The following is a 22,357-nucleotide window of genomic DNA, read 5'->3' as shown; positions in this document are numbered from 1 at the left end:
AAGAAGTCAACGTGTTTTCAATTAAAATTGTGAAAATAGTTACAAAGTATTTGTAAGTAAGTTATAAAATTGGATACTTCGATTGCAAATTACTAGATCTATATCTTAGAATATTAACTTGGTTTCTTTGTAAGTTCAAAAATTCAGCAAAGCATTTTTTCAATTAAAATTGCACAAAAGGAGTTGCAAATTTATCCTAAAGAAGTTTTAAAATTGGGTATCTCAATTGCAAATTACTGGTACTATCTCCTAGAATAATAATTTAGTTTATTTACAAGTTCAAAAATTCAATAAAACATTACCAATTAATTTATTCCAAAGAAGTTGCAAAATTAGGTATTTCAATTGTAAATTACTAGAACTATATCCTAGAATAATAATTTGGTCTCTTCACAAGTTCAAAAATTCAATAAAGTGTTACCAATTAAAATTGTTAAAAGGAGTTGCAAATTTATTCCAAAGAAGTACCAAAATTGGGTATTTCAATTGTCAATTACTGAAGTTCTCTCTTAGAATAACAACTTGATTTCTTTGCAGGTTCAAGAATTCAACGTGTTTCCAATTAAAATTGTCAAAAAGTAGTTGCAAAATATTTGTAAGTAAATTACAAGATTGAGTATTTTGGTTGCAAATTACTGGATCTATCTCCTAGAATAATAATTTGGCTGCTTTTCAAGTTCAAAAATGTAACAAAGCATTTCAATTAAAATTGCAAAAAGGAGATACAAATTTATCTCAAAGAAGTTGTAAAATTGGATATTTCAGTTGTAAATTATTAGAGCTATCTCCTAAAATAATAACTTGGTTTCTTACAAGTTTAAAAATTCAATAAAACATTATCAATTAAAATTGCGAAAAGGAGTTGCAAATTTAACCCCAAGAAGTAAAAAATTGGGTATTTGAATTATAAATTACTAGAACTATCTCCTAAAATAACAACTTGATTTCTTTGCAAGTTCAAGAATTCAACGTGTTTCCAATTAAAATTGCAAAAATTTGTTACAAAGTATTTGTAAGTAAGTTGTAAAATTAAGTATTTTGGTTGCAAATTACTGGATCTATCTTCTAGAATAATAACTTGATTGCTTTGCGACTTTAAAAATTTAGTAAAACATTTCTAATTAAAATTGTGAAAAGGAATTCCAAATTTATCCCAAAGAGGTTGCAAAATTGAGTATTTCAGTTATAAATTACTAAAGCTATCTCCTAAAATAATAACTTGGTTTCTTTACAATTTCAAAAATTTAATAAAATGTTTCTACTTCAAATTTTGAAAAGAAGCTGCAAATTATTTATAAAGGAGTTACAAATTTAGGTATCTCAATTGCAAATTACTGAAACTATTTCCTAGAATAACAACTTGATTGCTTTGCAACTTCAAGAATTCAATAAAATATTTCCACTTAAAATTTTGAGAAGAACTTGCAAATTATTGTAAGGGAGTTGCAAATTTAGGTATTTCAATTGCAAATTATTGAAGCTATCTCTTAGAATAACAATTTGGTTGCTTTGCAATTTCAAGAATTTAATAAAGTGTTTTCAATCAAAATTTTGAAAAAGAGTTGTAAATTATTCATAAAGGGGTTATAAACTTAGGTATCTCAATTGTAAATTACTAGATCTATATCCTAAAATAGCAACTTTATTGCTTTACAACTTCAATAATTTAATAAAGTATTTTCACTTAAAATTTTAAAAAAGAGTAGCAAATTATTCGTAAGGGAGTTACAACTTTAGGTATCTCGGTTGTAAATTTTGAGCTTTTAAATAGGGAGTGCTAATTGTAAATCCTTGTGAATAATAAAGTTATTTTTTTATTTCAATCTTCTATATTAAAATTGTGATTCCAAATTAAAAGTGGGAATATTACTTGCAAATTTAGAAACTATTAGTTGCTAATTTGATAGAAGTTATTGCAAACCCTGACCAATTCATTTATCTTAAATTTTTCATGTTAAACTTTTTATTCCAAACAAAAAATGGGAACATCACCTGCAAATTAAGGAACTTTAAGTTGCAAATTCAAGAAAAAGTGTATGCAAATCGTTGGTACGTACGTGGCATCAGTTTGATTAATTACAACACATATAAACATCATTAATCTTCATTTGGATTTTTCCCCCGCCCTCTTCGATCAGTTAATAACTACAATGGATGCAAAAAGTTCATCTGACTTTCTTCCTCTTATGATTAACCAGCTATCATAACACATCTAGTCAAAAACATCATTTTCACATTATTAAAGTTTATCAGCTTCTTCTCCAACTTTTGTTTGATTTACATCTACAAATGATAGATAATGACAGAGACGTAATTTCTCCAATTCCTCCCTTAGTTAAGTGAGGTAGATATAGTTTTCAAGAACATCGATTGATTGCTAAAAGAAAGATGCTAGTTACAACAATCACTCACAACAATTTCAATAAAGAGCACCCTGAAGAAAATCAAATTAATCATTTTCAATAAATATATTCTATTAACTATAATAACTCTAGTTGTAAATGTTACACAAAGTTTTCAATTTACAAAGTAGTAGCTTCAAATTCTTAAAAATGATCCTATAATTTGCAAGATTCAATTTTTCTTAAATTTAGAAAGTTTAGCTAAAAATGTTATCACATGAAATTGCAAATTGTTGAGTATCAGTTACAAATTCCTAAAAATGAGCACGTAATTTGTAAGATTTAATTTTCCTTCTTAAAAATGAAGTATGTATAATTGTCAATATTACTACACAAAATTAAAAATTGCAAAGTAGTAGTTGCAAATTGCAGAGGATGAAGTAATAATATGCAAGATTCAATTTTGTTCTTACGAAAATAGAAACTCCAACTACAAACATTACTAGAACAAAGTTACAAATTACAAAGTAGTAGTTACAATTCCCTTAGAATGATTTGATAATTTACAAGTTAAGATTCAATTTTCATTCTTAAAAACAATAATTTTGATTGCAATTTCTTGGAATTGATCCAATTATTTTAGAGTCAAATCTTTAAAAATTCAAAAACACTAAATAGAAAATGGCTTATATGATTGCAGCTCATATTACGAAAGTCTATTAGTATGCTAGAGAATTTAAAAAAAAAATAAGTCAATGAGAGAAATTTTCTATTAATTTATCAAGGCCAGTAATAAGCTCAATAATAAACAAGAACTTCAAACCTAAAGGAACTCATTGTTGCATTACATTAACCATTTGGCCAAATATATTCTTTCATTAAAAACCCAAGGATGAAGTCAAAAACAAAATAAGCCCGAAAGCAAATTAAACTAATTCCTACTCATTATTTTTGTCTCTTTCCAACACTTTACAAACTATTGTTAGAATTTAGCAAAATACCTTAAGGTATGATAGAGTTTGGTGTTGTGAGCATTTTTTGCTTTTGTCAACAATATCCACGTCTTTCTCAATCTCTCCTTATGCACAGTTGAGTGTGATAAAATTTTCTCTTGATCTTTCTTCTCTTCTCTGCATGTGCATGTTTATGAGATTGTGAAAAAATTCTATCTAGGGAACATATGACGATTTAGATATTGAAATGTGGTGGAAAAGTCTAAAGCTTCTAACATGATTAATGAAGGTTTTTAAGTAATTTTAACATTGCTCATATGGCCTCCTAAGAACCTACGGGATTTAACTAGTATTTTAGACTATCTTGAAACTTATCCTAAATAAAATTGACCCTTTGAGACTTATTTGTCATTCTTACTAAATAACTATAGCTAAGTTTAAAGTTATTTGTAATTTTCATCTTTCATATACAGTGTAAGAATAAAAATAACTCATAATTTTTATGAAAACATTGTAAACCACTTTAGATATTGAGTGAGAAAGGCCTTACGGTTATGGAAGGTGTGAATAAGACAGAAAATCAAGCATTTTTCTAATACTAGCCAAAATCACATTAAATCTCAACTATTCCAAATTGAATTGCATCAAGTGAAATTCTACATTGTTGATCCAGGTGATGCTAACATGCCGCCTAAGATAATGACCTCCCTTCTCTTTAATAAAAGGGGGAAGTACATATAAATTCCAAATTAAAAAAAAATAATTACCGTCAAATTTTAGCTACTTATAAGTATTGAAATTTGTCCTGTAACTAGGAATTGAAGAAATAATCGATTTCCAAATTTAGAATAAATTGCGTATGGACCAAAATAAAAGGGATTGCTCTCTGAATCAAAGATAAAATAGAAATCCGAAACTCTACATCACATTAGTCAACAAGTAAAAAGTCTAGATAAATTTAAGCACCAAAAAGTTAAAATCAAAGGAACCTCCAATCCAAATTCTAAACTCTTGCCCTCGTCAGGGAACTCGCAAAACAACCCAAAAAACAAACTCATTTTAAAAGTCCCACAGCAGCAAATTCTGTAACAGCTTGGACCTTGGGGATATTGACTAGCCTCTCGAGTTTCCGAATGGTACTCATCAGAATATGCTCCTAGTGGAATCTCCCATGCCGGTGTCAAAATGAATTTGGATCCTCCAAAGTAAAGTGCCTCTAGAGTGAGAAAACTGAAAAAGAACACCACACTAAGCAAGTGTTCAGCCACTTGACAAACTTACAACTTCCTCTCTTCCTATTTACTCCCTCTATCCTCTCTTATTTTAGGGACGCTTTACAAACTTACAACTTCAGAAAATCCAAATCCTGTCAAAGCCAAAAAAGGTAAAGCAGAAGGTCGGTGAGGTAGTTATGGAGAAATAAGCAATTCACAGAGAAGAGTGATATGTGAAGAAGTTGAAGTCATGGTGGTGGAAATTGAGCTGCTTCAACCATGAATCTGCAGCACGGTACATATCGGCTAGCCTTTCATGATCAGATGATGAATCTATGTTCAGCCATAGATCGCCCTGCATTTTGTAAGTGGCCAGTCCAAAAGGAGGCAGTGATATAAAGCCAGAGTTCTTAATCTCGCATTTCTCTCCACCAAGACTTCCCATGCTTTCCGAGCAGCATATGTCTTTCCCAATGTTTATGTTATTGTATTCCATTGCACAATCTGCAGATGCACGAGAAACTGTGATCAGAACTCGAATTCAGAGACTCATGCCCAAGTATAATTAAAATTTAAACATCTCATTTTATCCAAAAACCATGTCTCGTCTTTGTTTAGCTTTGTTGAGTTAGATAAAAGAACAAGTTTGTGCTCTCTCTGATAACTTTTTCAATAGCCACAAAGAAAAAATAAATTGCAAATCTTAATTACCATGACATCTTACACCTTAGTATATCTTGTAGTATAGTATTCGAGATACTAAGAGCAGCGAGACAACAACAGTGTACCAAATGGCTATTTACTTCTATTTCTCAGCACCCATTCAATATGTCACAAGTCACAATAGAACTAAAAGATGACATGTGGTTGATTACAAAGTGTTACAAATTGAGTGTCAGTTCCGGTATGCTTACTTAAACGTTATTTTCAATTCCAGAATACCAATTCTGAAACTCTTGAAACGACACTTGAAAACAATTGTGGAAACTGAAGCAAATATTCAGAACCCAGGAAAGATGCTATTGAGGTACATTTTACCTCCAGGTTGACTCAAGGATTACAAATGTGTTAGCTTACTTTGAAGAAAAGTTATCATAGAATATAAAAGGACAAATAAATACACTCAGATACCTTCAAAAGATGATGACAACGTATGGAAAGTGAGGAAGCATGCTGCCAAGTCCCTTTCGTTTTTCTGACTTGGTATGGAATAAATAGGGTACCTATTCAATGATAAAAAATCAAGATAACGAAGTTCAGAAAGAAATAAAAAAATTACGAGTTCAAGAACAATCGTATTTATATATTATAGAGAATGCCAAGGGAAGTAGAAGTTGAGAAAGAGAAGACTCTTCCCTACTTCAATTCTAAATCATCTAGAAACCAATGATAGTATATCGTCTTTAGAAATCAAAATGCAAATCAATTTAATCTTCTAATTGAATTCAAGATTACGACATCAGAGATATAGTTCACAGTAGCCACTTGTTATCAACTATACTTGCAATGTTGAGATGTCAGTATGCAAAAGTCTGATGAAAAGTAATTATAATGCTAATAAAAGAAGTGCTTTATTCTAAGCTCTATCTATGTATTACAAAAACAAGTCATTTAATCAAAAGTATTACAATAAAATCTTGTTTGTCAAGCATGTTAACAAGTGATGAGAACAACTAATCATTCTCAATTTCTCACCAAGCAATTGCCATCCAACTCGCTGGAGAAAGATCCACATTCTTCAGTGTCATTAATGCTGGATAGCTTCTTGCCAATTCAGTTATCTGAGACGAGAGATTATCAGTTATTTGTTTGGTGGGCTGCCACTTAAAGGAGGGCTAATTATACAAAGTGAAAAAAGCTACCTTGTCCATAAGTGGGACCCTCCAGTAAGGAGGAGACATCTCGGTGTACTGCAAGTAAAGGTAACCAAGCCCATCTCTTGGCCATGAACCCTCATGGTCACAGTTGGAATCCTCAGAAACTGCATCCCATGATTTGCTCGAGTTGTTACTCAATGATCGAGAAATGTTATCACTTCCACTATCATCGCTCCATGAATCACTTTCAAATTCGACAATCTCAGTATCCTCTCTCCGGACCCTAGAAAAACAGAAGGCTTACTTCACACTATTGCCACAATTAGTATGAAAAATACATTATATTTTTGTCATGAAAGCTATTTTTGTCATGCATCTTTCATCTCTACTTTAAACTAGTAAATAAAGGTGCAGGAATAGCTTGCATATAATTTCCCAGAAACTTTTTGACATACCTAGAAGCTGCAACAGACTTGTCACTGTAGATTTGGATGGCCGAAAGATACGGGACATAGTATTGCATCACGGTTTCACCATTTTCCAACCCAACAGGCGTGCCAGCACCATATGCACTCCATTCATTAAACCACTCCCAGAGATCTTTCAGTGTGAAGTATTCAGTTGTGTCCTTACCAAGAGGTTGCCACAGGGTATTTATGTCATTTAAGCAACTCTGCAATATATATGGTAAAAGAAAAGGAAAGTAAGGAAACAAATCAGCCAGCAATCAGCTGCCTATCGCTACCTATTTATGTCATATTTGAATTAAAAATAGAAAAATGAAAGAAAAATTAATCATTTAGTTTCTATAGTTTTGACCCTATTATAACTCAATTCCTAAATTTTGCTCAGTTCTTATAGTTTTTTTTGCTCAAAAAAACTTGGTTGTAATTCAGTTCTTGACTTTGCCTCTTGTATTTCAATTCATATAGTTTCAAGCACTTAAATATTAATATCTATATTTTAAAAAATAAAGTTATAAAGATTAAAGATATTTTAAACTTTTAATATTTATAATTAAAAAATTAGTAATAAATTTTAACATAATTTTAATCTTCATAATTTTATGTTTTAAGATGTAAGGACCAATCTTTATATGATTTAAAATATAAAGACTAAGTTACAAAAGTCAATGTTTAGAGATTAAGTTACAATCGAATCAAAACTTTAGAATTAAGTTATAATAAGTCAAAATTTAGAAAATGAATTACAATTGTATTAAAACTACAAAGTCCAAATGATTAATTTTTCGAAACATGAAAAAAGAAGCCTTGTTGGATCACAAATGTTGTATGCATGGCCAGAGACAAAACAAGCTTATCACTATCGCACCAATATTACAATAATAGCCATCCAAGAAATCACTTATATTAGAATTATAACTGATTCTGTGTACTTAAATTCTGGAAAAGAGCTTCGTTCACACCCACACACACACGTATGTGTGTGGGGTTCCGTAACTTGCAAGAGTCCAGACTAAGAGATGAGTCAAAGTTGGAAGCAATTGCCAATTCGGTCATGAACAACTGTAAGCACGAAGAAGCACAAGTTGCAAACCAGTGACTCACTCTCTAGAAGAACACAGACAAAATGGTCCCATCGAACTGTGAAACTTAGAATGTTCAAAGGAGAAATTCCCATGAAAACAAAAACCTTTTTCAGATGATGGGTGTCCACTCACATAAAGATAATTACTATTTTTTTAAAAGAAAATAAGTTTAGGTAGATAGAACCAATCTATATAAAACAAAAAGATTTACGTTCATCATAATGAGGCATACTGCATATCCATTATTTTAAGTCAACCAATCTATATAAAAATACAAAGACTTCCACCGATTTTTATAGAAATTTCTTGGACATCTCATTTATTTTCAAAACTTTCGATGAAACAAGAACAAATTATACAGAACTCTTTTTAATGATCAGGGAAGGAAGGAAGGTCTATCTATATTTTAAAAACAAAAGAAAGGCCCGTAGAATTCAAGAGAGATATGCACACTTAAATTCTGTTTTAGGGGGTTTTCAACAAAGAATCAATGGAGATTTGCATTGATTTTGAACACAGAAGCTTTTTTTTTAGAATTTCTACAAAATTATAGGGAGATAATGAGTATTTTTTAGTGTAATTTTAAAATTGAAAGCGTAATTTTCCCTTTTATATACGAAACTTCTGCACAAAACAATCATAATCATAACTAGTAACCAAAGTGTTCCCACGGACGGACCAAACCAATTCCTCTTTCAACATCAGAAGTGAGAAATGTGGAGCCGAAGAAACACGAAGCACTTATCTCATTAAAGCCATTATGAAATTATCTTTAGGTTAGGCGACTGCCCTGACCCACAATGCCAAAGGATCAAAATAATGGTTATGAAATCAAATCAAAATGTCAAAAGATTTCCCCAAAGAATCACTTTTGACCCAGTAAAAACTTTATATGCTTTCACAAAAAAAAAAAAAAAAAAAAAAGAATTCTTCTCAAATCTGGAAACCACAACGTTTTGTTTTCCTTTTTAGCCCCTTCAGCTTACCCGGGTGATTGAGAATAATCAGATCATCTTTAAATTTGTTTTATAGAACAGGCACGCAATTTGAGAATAAATAATATCACATTAATTATTTCGTTTATTTTGAGTTTATCTGTGTGAGATTTTTTTTACCTTATGCAGGCCAAATAGTGAGAGAAAATCAAGGGCATCTAAAGAGATATTCTCGATCTAAAGAGAGCCAGAGAAGAGGGGGGCCAGGAAAGGACAAAGGTTTATATATTGGGCCCAGTAATACGACTTCGTTTTAGACAGGCCCACTTCACATTATCCCATGTGCGTAGATTATTTAATATTTCCTACATCGTCAGGAATGTCTGACAAACAGCCTAACCCGAAGGATAAGTGCAAATATATACATATATATATAAACCCACCATATATGTTAGCAGGGAATGATATTTATATATTATAACCAAATTATAAATTTAAATTTAAATTTGTCTAAAAAAAAACACTTAACAATTTGGATGGAATTTATATCATTTAAATTTTGAACCATATTTTTGTTATATAATGACCATCCAGAATTAACTTAAGAATCCTAATAACTGATTTTCTTTGGCCTGAAAGTAACTGATTCAATATTAAATATACTCGTGAAAAGCATGATTACTTATTACTTATTCCTGGTGTCATTAGTTTTAATGTTAAATTAACTTCAGTAGCAATCTGTCAAATATCATAAAGATTACAAGAATCAACATTATAGTAGTGAAATAGTATCCCTTTAATCAGCCAATCAAGTTTATTGCAAAATCTTCTCCCTCTTTTTTCCAACAATTTTATTGGCAAAATCTAAAACAACCAAACAATAAAGTCTGTGAGAAGATTTTATCCCCACAAAATCTGGACTTAGTTTCCCTCCTCTCATTCTTCTCTCGTCTTACCCGCTTCTCACTTTCTCATCCGTTCAGATTTAATACTTTTGTATTTTATTTTATTTTTTATTTATTAAAATAAAAATATAAAAAATTAATAAATCTGTTCACACAATTTAAATTTAATATTATAATCGAAATTTACTATTAAAAATTTAACTAAACTATCCAAATATATGATATGATATAACATTTTTTCATTTAAAATGTAAAATATTTTTGAAAGAATTGAATATTAAAATATATAAAATATTTTTAATCTTTTAAAATATAATTATTTTTTTAAATATTTTATTAATAATGATTTTATATTTATTATAAAATGTTTAATAAAAATAAATATAAAATATAAAATTAATTAAAAAGTAAATAATCATGAGATATGAAATTTGATTAAAAATATTTTAAGAATGGTTTAAGAGAGTATAAATTTACTTTGAAAAGTAAAATCAACTTATTAAAAATTTGTAATATTAAATTTGAATTATTATTTATATTAAATCTGAATAAGTAAATTTATTAAATTTTTCTATAATTATATATATATATATATATTTTAATAAATATAAAATAATAAATAATATAATAAATTTGGACAGTTTAGTGCGGTGAGGTGGGATCTCGGCATTTTGCAGAGGAGGAAAGCCGAGTCGCAACATCTTAAAACATTTCTGGACATAATATAAAAAATAACAAATATAATAACACCAACAACAACAAAAATAGTAATAATTTCGCAGGCTTACAATCATATTTCCCCAATTCTGACTCTGCAAAGCAAGAAAAAGTTTTTTCTTTTTCAAAAACTTTCACTCTTTTGACAGCTGTGCCCAAAAAAAAACAAACAAACAATTTGAGGCAGAACGAGAGGGAAGAAAGATAAAATTAACTGAAAATAAATAAATCAGAGGGAAAAAGGGGAGGGAGGGAAAATACCTGAGGAAGAATTCTGGAAGCAACCGTCGGAGTGACAAAATGAAGAAAGCGCTCCAAATTAGAGAGAGAAGTCGCAGAACAACAAACGGAGTCGAGCGACGAGAAAGGAGAAGACATAATCGATCTGAGAAAGCAGAAGAAAATCCTCGCAGTCACAGAGCCGATCGCTGAAAATCGAACATCGGAACAATAGAAGGAGTCTTTCCGCAAGATATACGAGGATAACCGATGGTCTCAGGCATTGATTATGCAAATGCAAAATGAAGACTCAGTCAGGAAAATTGACGAAGTTTCCCCTTCAGTTGTTGTTTCCGAAAGAGGATAATCCAATCCAAAGGGAATGAATAGAATAAATAAGAAAAGCCCTCTCAGTTTCCGTTTCGAGAGAGATTGCAGCTCATTACAGAGTCGTTTTCCAAAAGAGGATTGCGCAGAGCTAGAGGGGGAGGAGGAAGAGGGAAAACGAAACGCTGTGTAGTTTCTGTTTGAGGAAGATGAAAGAGATGGAGTAAATGCAGGCAAGAATGAAACGGACTTTGGGGGGAGAGAGAGGGAGGGAGGGGGGAAGGAGAAAGAAGAGATGTGAGTGTTGTTAGTGGTGGTGTTGTTGGACTTGGAAGTGATGTTGGAGGCGAGGCGACGGTGCGTGAGTCTGTCTGTGAGAGTTCGCTTCGCCGCGTGTTATAAAAGGGTGAGTGTCAGTGTACGTTCGCCTGGCCTTGTTTGCTTCTTCTGGGTCTTTCTCCTCTCCCTCCTGCCTTTCGATGTTTTGGCTTCGATGTCCACCACGTGGCCTTTTCATGCTGCGTCACTCTTATTTTTCTTCGTTTCTTTTTTTTTAATATTATTTTTTTCTAATCTTTTCTACTTTATTTGATTGATTGCCGTTATTTATAAATTATTTTTAATGTATTTTTTATTTAAAATAAAACCGTGTGTGTTGGGTTTTCGAGGTTGGCCCAAGAACAAGTTGGATCTTCGAGGCATTTTTAATATATTTTATTAAAAAAATTTTAATTTTATTATTTTTATTTAAAAATTTAATAAATTTGTAATTTTATCCATATTAAAAACACGTACTTTAAAAATAAATGAAGAATGAAACTTTTAACCTTCGAAATTTACTTCACTAATTAATTGGGTCCATCAAATTTAATTTTTATTAATTTTATCTATTATATTTTTATAAATTATCATAGTACTATTTTATATTTTAAAATATTAATTGATATTGAAATTAATTTAATGTGTAAAGTATGTTGATAACTTAACATGTAAGAGGAATTAAATAAAATCAAATTAGCTCTTAGACTAATTTATTTTTTATCAATTCATTCTCTTATGTTGCATTTTGTTATTACGTTTTTTTAAAATTTTTTAATACTTTTTCAAACTTTATAATGTGTAAAGTATGTTGTTTAAAGTTTTTTAAGCATTTATTTTAATTAATTTCTACAATTATCATCAATATTATGTTATTATGTTAACAAATTTTAATAATACCTCCTAATAATGAAAATTAAATTGATAATTGAGATAAACTTGAGGGATCAAGTAGATAAAAATTAAAGTTGAAGGAAATCAATAACTAAGATAAATTTGAGGAATCAAAAGTTTTATCATCCCAAAAATAAAATACTTCATCATTTAATAACCTTCTAAGCCTTTAATAAGGATAGAATGATAAGGATGGATGCAAAAATCATATAAATGTCTTATAAATAAAACTAAAATAAATACTCTTTTTTTACATTATAAATAAGACTAAGGGGAAGAGGGAGAGTGTGTGTGTATTGGTGGGGGGGCATTCATCCTCAAAAAAATTAATATTTTTGTTTATATCCTCTCCGTATAATATTATAAGACTTTTTTTAAAAATATCATGTTAAATGATATAAAAAAGTTTGGATCTTTCAACATATAATTAATAAAGTTTTTTTATTTATAAAGTTTTCTAATTAAAACACCTATTAAATAACAATAAAGGTGACAAGAGTATATAATTTTAAATATAATTAATGTGTAGTGCAATTAGAAGTAACTTGTAATATTTAATGGAAAAATTGGAGAGTGTTTCACTTATTTAATTACTACTTTTTGACACTTGATTTCACTGAGATAATTAAAGTAACTTGAATATATGACTTGAAAGAGTACGAAATATTATTGAATAAGTAACAGCAGTAGCAGTAATAAATTTTTTTATATGTTAGCTCTTTAAGAAGTAAGAGTGATTGAAAAGACTCACAATAATTATGCCTCCGTGGAGGAAAGATCAAGTTTGGGTGTCCAATCCATTCTTTTCACCCCTCTCAGCAGTTTTCTTTTCTCACATTATGCTACATTTACTATGTGGAAGGAGGCACATAGTTCAAATTCATGCGTCAAAATAGATATTATTAAGTCCCAAAAAATTTTAACTTGTCATATATAAAAAAAACTAATATATATATATATATATATAATTTATGATAGATGTCATTGTTCTTTCAAATTCTCATACCTAAAGTTTATATTTTCTGTTTGTATTTATTATTTTTATTTAACTCTTTCCGTTTAAAAATTTTAATCCCATTTACAATAACTCATTAATTTTATCGTAGATGATTGTTATTTTTCCATTTGATCCCTTATAGAATTGATTCGTAAATTTAGTGTATAATGAAGAAAATAAGAAATAATTATTTTTAAACTTATTTTTTTATTTTACTCTTTCAGTGCAAAAAAATTTAATCCCACTTACAATAACTTATTAATTTTATCGCAGATGATTGTTATTTTTCCATTTGATCCCTTATAGAATTTATTCTCAAATTTAGTGTACAATGAAGAAAATAAGAAATAATTACTTTGTAGATTTTATTTTATTTTTACTTTATTAATGCAGCCTCTTCTCGTCACGTGCTACTCACGTGTTCCCCATTTTTCTTCCTCCTTTTTATGACTTCTTTAGATCATAATAACAATTGTCAATAGCCATCGTTAATTGTCAAAGTGTGCTTTTGCTTGGTGTTCCTTTCTCTTGTAAGAAAAACATTTTAATTTTTTTCTCATAGATAACTTGTTTAAAATATGGGATTTAAATTCCTTAGAAATGATCATTAATACCGTTTTTAAGCTTTTAGTGCAGTGCTAAACTACCATGTCAGAGTTTATTATAATGTGCATAGGTAATTGGTAGTGGGGAAAATTAATCAATTACTTCTACACTCTCCACAAAGTTAAAATTTAGTTTCTAAAGTATAAACTATGCTTCAGTATAATTCAATTATTATAATTTTAATTTGATTCAAATTTAATGGCATAACATTAATTAAATATAACTCAACTCTTATAATTTTAACCATTTAAAATAGTAATTCTTACATTTTTAAAATATAAAATTAAAGAGAATATTATTATTTCTTGAAATTTAGAGACTATTGTTTTTTATGGCTAGAATTATAAAACTTGAGTCACACTGAATCAAAATTCAAAAATTAAGTTTTAACAAAGTCAAAAGTATAAAAATGGCTTAAGTTGCTCCCGAGAGGAATTCTTAGCTTTGTCGTCGTTTTCCTCAATCTACTCACACTTTTGATACAGGTCCATATATCGAATGTAGGACTTGCCAAAAGAAGGGATATATTGCTACAAACTATCCTTCTTTGACTTGTTGTTATTGTAAGAAGCTTAGGCATCTCATTAATTAATGTCCTACTTGACCTCCCAAACCTAATCAGGGGAGGTCATTTAGGTTTGGTTCCTCGTCATCCAAGCCTACTCTATCTATTACTAATGAGCCAACTATTATTGTTGCTTCTACTTTGGGATCCTCTACCACTATTGAACTTGAGCTTTTACTCTGCAAGATTATCTCTAATTCTTTCAATCCACCCGCTGCCTTAACCACACCTTCAGATATATCTTATTGGTATTTTGATTTCGCCTATTGTAATCACATGACCAATTAGAAACACTTCTTCTTCTCTATGTTACCTAATACCACTGCTCACCCTATATACACTGCTAATAACTTTCAAATGCCCATTAGTCATATTGGTACTGTTTCTCGCCTTCTCTGTCCATTCATGATACTTATTTAGTCCCTAACATTAGTTTTAATATCCTATTTATTGGACAATTAGTTAATATGGGCTATGATATTTTATTTAACAAATGTGGTTATGTTGTTTCTGTTTCTCAAACAGGACAGGTTATTGAAACTAGGCATGAGGTTGGTCAAATATTTGAGCTCAATTCCCTGCATCTTCCTGAGGTCACTTCTTCTAGGTTGTGTGCTGCCTCCACCTCTACTTCCCTTGATTTATGGTATCGTAGTCTCACTCATCTGCCTTTAACTGCTTCACAGCCTTTACTTTCTAATAGTCTTTTGGGACAAGTGATGTTGAGTCTTTGTATTGTATGTCTTGTCAAACTGCTAAACATCCTGCTTTATCATTTAATAAAAATGACTCTATTGCTAATAAGCCTTCTGATCTAGTCCATTTTGATGTTTGGGGCCCAACACTCACTCCCTCTATTGGAGACTCATGATATTGTCTGATTTTTTGTTAATGATTTCTCCCGTTATACTTGGATTTACATGATGAAAAGTTGATCTAACTTGCCTGATATCTACGTTAAATTTTCTATTATGGTTTGCACTCAGTTCTCTAAAGTTATAAAAGTTCTTCGTCTTGATAATGCCTTGGAATATTGTGATTCTAAATTGCTCAAATTTCTTGATGCTTAAGGGATAGTCTCTCAAAACTCGTGTCCCTACACCTCTCAGTAAAATAGTCGACCTGAATGAAAACATTGTCATATTCTTGATTTAGTTCGAGCCATCCTCATTTCTTCTTCTTATCCTAAACGCTTCTATGGGAAAGCTGCCTTAATAGCTGTCTATTGCATAAATAAAGTTCCTACCACTATTCTTGGTAATATTTTTCCTTTTGAGCGCCTTCATGGTATTCCTCTTAATTATAATCTTTTGATAGTTTTTACCTGTGTCTATCTTATTCCTCTCCTTCCACATTAAAATACCAAATTGCAAGCCCATGCCCATGCTCGTGTCTATGTTTTCTTGGTTATAACCCTGAGCATAAGTGTTATCGTTGCTAGGATCCCATATCTCTTTACATTCAAATCTCTCGTCATGTTGTTTTCTAGGAACATATGATGCTTTCATTCTTAACTAAATGCTCCTCTGTTTCTCCTTCTTCACCTTCTATTATCATAGATCTTTTGGCTGATCTATTTCCAAGTGACTGTGATGCAGTTTCCCTTATAAAGCTCACTATCGACTCTGCGCTTGCTCTTGATATGCCTACTGTCACACCTCAAGATGTTTTCACACAAGTCATGTCTCTTGAACCCTATCATTTGATGATACTTGACCCTACCGTGTAAGAAACCGCCCTCTTACTATAGTGATTACCATTATTTTTCTACTATTCTCCAATTACAGGAAAACAAATCCTTTAAGGTAGCCTCTTATGATCCCTTATGGCAGCAAGCTGTGAATGAAGAATTACAAACTTAGAGAAATGCACACTTGACATCTTGTTGATCTTCCTTTTGGTAAAACTATAGTTGGCTGCTAATGGGTGTATAAAAACAAGATTTATTTGGATGGCTCTTTAAAACAACATAAGACATGCTTGGTGATCCAAAAGTTTATACAGGAATATGGTATTGATTATGAGAAGACTGTTGTACCTATTGCACGCATGACTTATGTTTACAGTCTTCTAGCCATTACTGTTGTTGAGCACTGGTCACTTCATCAGATGGATGTTAAAAATGCTTCTTTGAATAGAGATTTAAAGGAAAAAGTGTATATGAAGACTCCAACCAAGTATCAACATCCAAAAGATATTATTTGTTGTTTTCATTGAGTTCTATATAGGCTCAAGCAAGCTCCTCATGCATGGTTTGCTAAGTTCAGTAATATTATTATTTAACTTGGCTTCACTTATAGTCCTTACAACTTAGCTTTTTTTGCTCGATCTACTGCTTGTGTTATTGTCATGTTGTTGTTGTATGTTCATGACATAGTTATCACAGGCAATGATGATACAGAAGTCCAATAGCTCAAGACATACTTGGGTTAATAATTTAAAATGAAGGATCTTGATAGCCTGAACTATTTTCTTAGGTTTAAGGTCCATCATTGGATAAAAATGAAAGATCTTAGTAGCCTGAATTATTAAGTTTCGATCAATGGCTCTCTAACGGAACCAATTTTCCCAAACAGAGGTTTCAGACAAGGAGACCAATTGTCTCCATATTCATTCTTAATATATGTTATGTAACATTCTAAAATTCTTGATACGAAAATAGAAGGGAATTTTTGTTCTTTTGAAAAATAGTTTAAAAAAAAATGTCTCATGTAACAGTACGGAGCCACCCCTTGGGCCTCGACTCGGTACTGGACTCTGGCCCATCACTGGACCAAAGCCGACTTTCCCACAGGTGGTACTGTGGTTATTCCTCACCACTGCCTCTCCAGGGTCTTTTGGAACCTCCCCAGACTCGAACCTCCAACCTCTACCACCTTAACGAAGTTGAGGCGAAGTCTGGTACCATTGAGTCAACTTGACTCAATGGTACCAGACTTCGCCTCAACTTCGTTAAGGTGGTAGAGGTTGGAGGTTCGAGTCTGGGGAGGTTCCAAAAGACCCTGGAGAGGCAGTGGTGAGGAATAACCACAGTACCACCTGTGGGAAAGTCGGCTTTGGTCCAGTGATGGGCCAGAGTCCAGTACCGAGTCGAGGCCCAAGGGGTGGCTCCGTACTGTTACATAAAAGAATACAAGAATAAAAATGTACTTTAATCTTGTGTGTGTGACACTGTGTGTATATATATAAGTTGCCTCATTTATGCTCGATTATTGCATTTGAATATCGCCCCTCGAAGTGTAATTTTAATTACAGTTCCTATAACCTCCTATAAAAAATTATTGATATTGAGATTAATACTAGTTATATGTTGACAATGGATCAAATGTTAGAAACTAGTCACACTCAAAAATTGAATCGATGTGAATGGTACGAGACAAAATGACACATCATTGCCATAGTCTATTGCTATATATCCTTAGAAATTAAATTACATGCAAGAATTGTTATATCGTCGGTATCAGGTTATATATTTAACTAAAAATAGTGGCAAGTGAATATTAAAAATATATGTTTGTCATATTTTAGTTTATGACAATCCTGTTTGTAATTGGATATGAATTGGCGATATAAGCATATGTTATTTGCTTAGTATTATATTCTTGGGGTTGCTTATTTTATATTTAACCCAGCATTCAGCTAATTTAGCTTGATTCGATCAATCCATTAGAGCTGAACTTTAAAAAAAAATTATTTTTTTTTAAAACCCTAAACCAATTTGCACTTGCCCTGCCATGTGCTATATGAAAAATATATAACCCTACTCTATTATATAATAATTAGTATGAGGTCACATGTGCATCATAGAACTTAAAAAATAAATTATACTTTTGAATATTATTAGTTAAGATGTTATATTATACATAGAATACAGATATACTACATAAAAAAATCTTAACATTGTAAATGCACAAGAAAGAATCATATGTGAGACAGTGATAGTATCTTCTATTTTAAGGTGGAAAAAAAACAGTATCTTCTGTTTATTGAATAAAAAATAGTTATAGTGCATTAAAAATAATAATTAATAAATAGATCAAAATTTTCAATAGTTATTTAAATGTCAGTTAAAATGAGATGTTATATTTATTAACATTAGCGTCATTATTGAAATATAAGGCATTTTTATTCACAATAATCTGATTTTTTATTTTTAACTCCCTTTCTCATGGACCCTGATTTTTGCAACACGTGATTACTTCATCCTGTTCTTATGTTTTGGCTGGCACATTTTTGAACCCACCTATCTTTTTAAAATATATTTTTATTGCGCGATATTTTCATTTTTTTTAGAATTCCACATAAAAGAGCAAAAAATCTGATTCGTTAATTAATATTTAATACTCCTTCCATCAAATTTATGAAATGTTTTTTTAAAATTACACAAATCAATAAAATTTATTAAATACAATTTACAATTTTAATGTTTATGGAAACATTAAAAATACTCTTCATTAATAAAAGAGAGAGAATAAAATATATTTAAGGAGTGAAATAATGAGGGGCAATATTGATGATCATAATTAATAAAGCCTTATTAGTTTTTAAATTATTTTACACTTTGAGAAAACAAATTACCTCAAAAATGTTTTATAAAATAAGATGATGGAGTGTATTATACTGTAAAATTAGTAATCAAAAATATTTATTTTAAATAAAATAGTTTCTTTTATATTGTTTATATAAGTTAATCAATATTAAATACATACATGATCAATGATAGTCCAGATCAGTGTCTCTAAACAAAAATAAGATTATCATCCATAAATAATATCAATCAGTAAACGATATAAAATATAAAAGTCATTGAAGCACGGCTTCAGTTTTTACCCCCGATAAAATGGTTTTAGTTATATTTGTGCTTTAAAAAACTCTGCATATTTTGCTTCTTCTTTTTTCCCCCCGACAGACAGACAGGCATATTTTTGGTATCTCCTGAAAGAAGAGAGAAGTTTACCTTCGTAAAATAATAATAATAATAACAATAATAATAATAATAATAATAATATGACATTTTGCAAAGGTGAATGTTCAAAAATACAAAATATTTTTAATTTTTAATATATAATTAATGAGTTTTAAAAATATTTTTAATAAATAAATTACTTTAACATTCACTTTTAAGTAAGACATCCTATTAAATAAAAATAAATATAAAAAATGTTATTGGTTTAAAGATAATTAACTAATTTATGTGTAATTCAGTTAAAAATAATTCATATTTTTCAAAGAGGAGTAAGCATTATGAAATTTTAGCTAACGTAAAATTGTGAGCAATACCCTCCATTTGGGTTAATAGATTATTGTGAAAATTATAATAATTGATTTTTATAATTTTATTGAGTTTTATATTTAGTCTTTCTAGTTTTTTTTTCCACCATTTTAATCCTTTCATTTTCAGCAAGATTAAGTGATATTTATTTCTCATAACTCTAATGATATTAACTTACAGGAATTATAAGGATTAAAAATAAAATTTAATAAAATTATAAAAATTAATGATTATATTTTTTTTTAGATTATTAATGTTCATGTTTCAATTATTTTTTTCTTGTCTTAGAAACATCGACAGCTTTTCATTTCACTTATAGCATGAATCTCATGTATCATTTTTGATATATTTTATATTATTATTATCATTATCATTATTTAATTTTAAGAAAAATTATTTGATTAATTTTATTGCATAATGTCACTATAAATGTCAGCATCAGCTAAATAAGGGAGGAGAGAGGATGAGAAGAAGTTGCAGTTTGAAGTTCAGGAAGAGATGGGCAATTTTTGTTTTTTGAAATCCCATGAGTAATCTTTTTATATTTTGGTCAAAACATAATCTTGGAATTGATAAAATAGGTAGGGATAATTTAGTCATTGTCAAAATGGGTTTTTTCCTTCAATTCATTGAGAGGTTTCAATCAGTTTATTTTAAAGTCTCGAGTCTTCAAATACTCATAAATGAAGCTGCTATTAATAATAACATCCCACATGACCACAAAGTAGGAATTTAAATTAATCTAAATAGATGATGATAATATTTTTTTTTAACATACTGAGTGATGAAATATAAAAAAAGTTTTCTCCCATTACAGGAAAAAGATAATTTTGGTTAATCTATAAATGGATTCCTTATATTAGATAAATGTCAAAAACAATAATTTCACATAAATAAAAATAATCTTAGTAACAAACTGATGTTGTCGTGATGAAACAGGTCATGACTACTTAAATATAAGGTCTCAGATTCAAACTATTCTTAATTTAGCTTAATAATATTTAAATATAATACAGTTAAATATTCCTGTAAAAAAAAATAATAGTAGGAGATGATATGCATAAATTTCAAGATAATTTTCCTTTTAGTCACATCAACGATGTTTGAATGAGCTACTGACATTATCCACAACTCATTCTATTATGATCACCAAGCTAATCTCTTGTAGCTTATAATAAAATTCGATTAAATTATATTTATGAATTTGTTGTTAAAAGAATATTACTTAATTTTTTTCTTCCCTGATTTTTCTACGATGAGACGTTTTGGCCGGACTCTTTTTTGGTTTAGAATGCTCAACGAGGGACCACTTATCCTAACAATGTCACTCAATGTTGACATCCTGTACTCATCTTTGATCTGGACCGGGATCTCCTCAGCGGCCGAAACCTCAGCGTCTCTCGATGGCTCAATCTAATCCATTCAAATAGTCAAAATGTCACCAATACACTCATCGAGTGGCTGTTAAAAATACATGTAAATAATTTATTTGTAAATAATAAAAAATATATAGAAATATCAAATAGGACTGAAAATAGGTTAGGTTTAAACCAAATTTTGACTAAACAAATTTTCCCTCTTTATGTAAATGTGCTTAATTATAAATTTAAGTATGATATTTTTGTTAAATAGACTAGACCAAAATTTAAATAAGACAGACTATATGACTCTAGCAGGCAAAGCCAGACCTATTTTAAAAAAAAAATTGATTATATTAAAATAATTAAATAAGCTTGTAGAGATATACAATCTATATTGCTTAAATTTTGACCTAATCTGTTTAATAAAAAATTATGCTTAAATTTATAATTAAGTCTAGTTGAAATTTTCCTTTAATCTGATCTATTTATATCCTTACATGACATTTCAAAATATATTTTTTTAGTATTTAAAAATAAATTATTTACATTTATTTGTAATAGCTACATGTGTATTAATGGAATTTTGATCATTTGAATGGATTAGATTTGGTGGCTGAGGGACGCTGAGAATTTGGCTGCTGAGAGGATCCTGATCTAACCTTTCGTCTATGATTAAGAAATTTTATGCAAAAAATTATTTGTTAAGCATTAAAATTAAAAATATACATTTATATTATATATATATATATATATATTATAACTTATGAGATTCGTTACACATTTTTGTCGTATTACCAAATTAACCCCACATTTTATGCAATTATGAATTTAAAGTGACAAAAATTGCTCTCAGTGGAAACAACGTAATATTATGAGACGACACAAACAATAATGAGAAAACAACACACAAAAAAAACCTTGTCTTAAACAGAAAAATAATTAAATTCTTAATTAACACGATGTGTACTGTATAAGCGAGTATTATTCAATATATAATTAAAAAAAAGGTAAGATCGTAATAAGCACACCACAACTGGACCACATGTGAGCACACGTTTTCCTCGTTTGTTGCAACACCTCTTTAAGTACTTAGATATATTATTTTATTGACCTAAAAAATTATATATTTCGATCTTATCAGTTTTTTTTTTTTTTTGCCAACGCATATTTCGATCTTATCAACATGCTTGTTTCTTTTATGAATATTTAACTTTTAACACCTTTATTTAATAAAAAAAAAACTTTACCATGTTTAGTTTCATGTCGTCGCATTTTATTTTGGAAGCACCTTGTACGAGGATAACTGGATATGTTTTCTTATTGCCGAGCATGCGATTAATCAATGTGCACACATTTTCTTTTCAAT

At 29.8% G+C, this 22,357-nt stretch overlaps 1 protein-coding gene across 2 annotated transcripts; it reads right to left on the bottom strand.

The window, feature by feature from the left end:
* Positions 1–4,155: 4,155 nt before the first annotated feature.
* LOC129293902 (uncharacterized) lies at positions 4,156–11,419 on the bottom strand. 2 transcript variants are annotated; one of them, XM_054932027.1, is made up of 7 exons: positions 10,694–10,758; positions 10,504–10,581; positions 6,782–6,999; positions 6,372–6,609; positions 6,205–6,290; positions 5,641–5,732; positions 4,156–5,013 (listed from the first exon to the last, which is right to left on the bottom strand). In XM_054932027.1, exons 2-7 carry the CDS (start codon positions 10,507–10,509, stop codon positions 4,724–4,726), a joined length of 930 nt encoding a protein of 309 aa, XP_054788002.1. In that variant the 5' UTR covers positions 10,510–10,581; positions 10,694–10,758; the 3' UTR covers positions 4,156–4,723. The 2 variants fall into 2 exon arrangements, with proteins under 2 accessions (XP_054788002.1, XP_054788001.1); XM_054932026.1 differs by lacking the exon at positions 10,504–10,581 and having other exon boundaries at positions 10,694–11,419.
* Positions 11,420–22,357: the final 10,938 nt, after the last annotated feature.

The sequence above is a fragment of the Prosopis cineraria genome, unplaced genomic scaffold, assembly GCF_029017545.1.
Source record: "Prosopis cineraria cultivar Desert tree isolate PC_DT_omini unplaced genomic scaffold, ASM2901754v1 PC14, whole genome shotgun sequence".
NCBI classification, from domain to species: Eukaryota; Viridiplantae; Streptophyta; class Magnoliopsida; order Fabales; family Fabaceae; genus Prosopis; species Prosopis cineraria.
This window is presented reverse-complemented; position numbering and strand designations above follow the sequence as displayed.

Bases quoted from the DNA above. Each gene is read 5' to 3' on its own strand.
- LOC129293902 (XM_054932026.1), bottom strand. From the start codon at position 10,810: ATGTCTTCTCCTTTCTCGTCGCTCGACTCCGTTTGTTGTTCTGCGACT. The intron at 6,291-6,371 runs GTAGCTTTTTTC...CTCTCGTCTCAG, and splicing joins GGGTCCCACTTATGGACAAG to ATAACTGAATTGGCAAGAAG. The intron at 5,733-6,204 runs GTGAGAAATTGA...ATCATTGAATAG, and splicing joins AGTTGGATGGCAATTGCTTG to GTACCCTATTTATTCCATAC.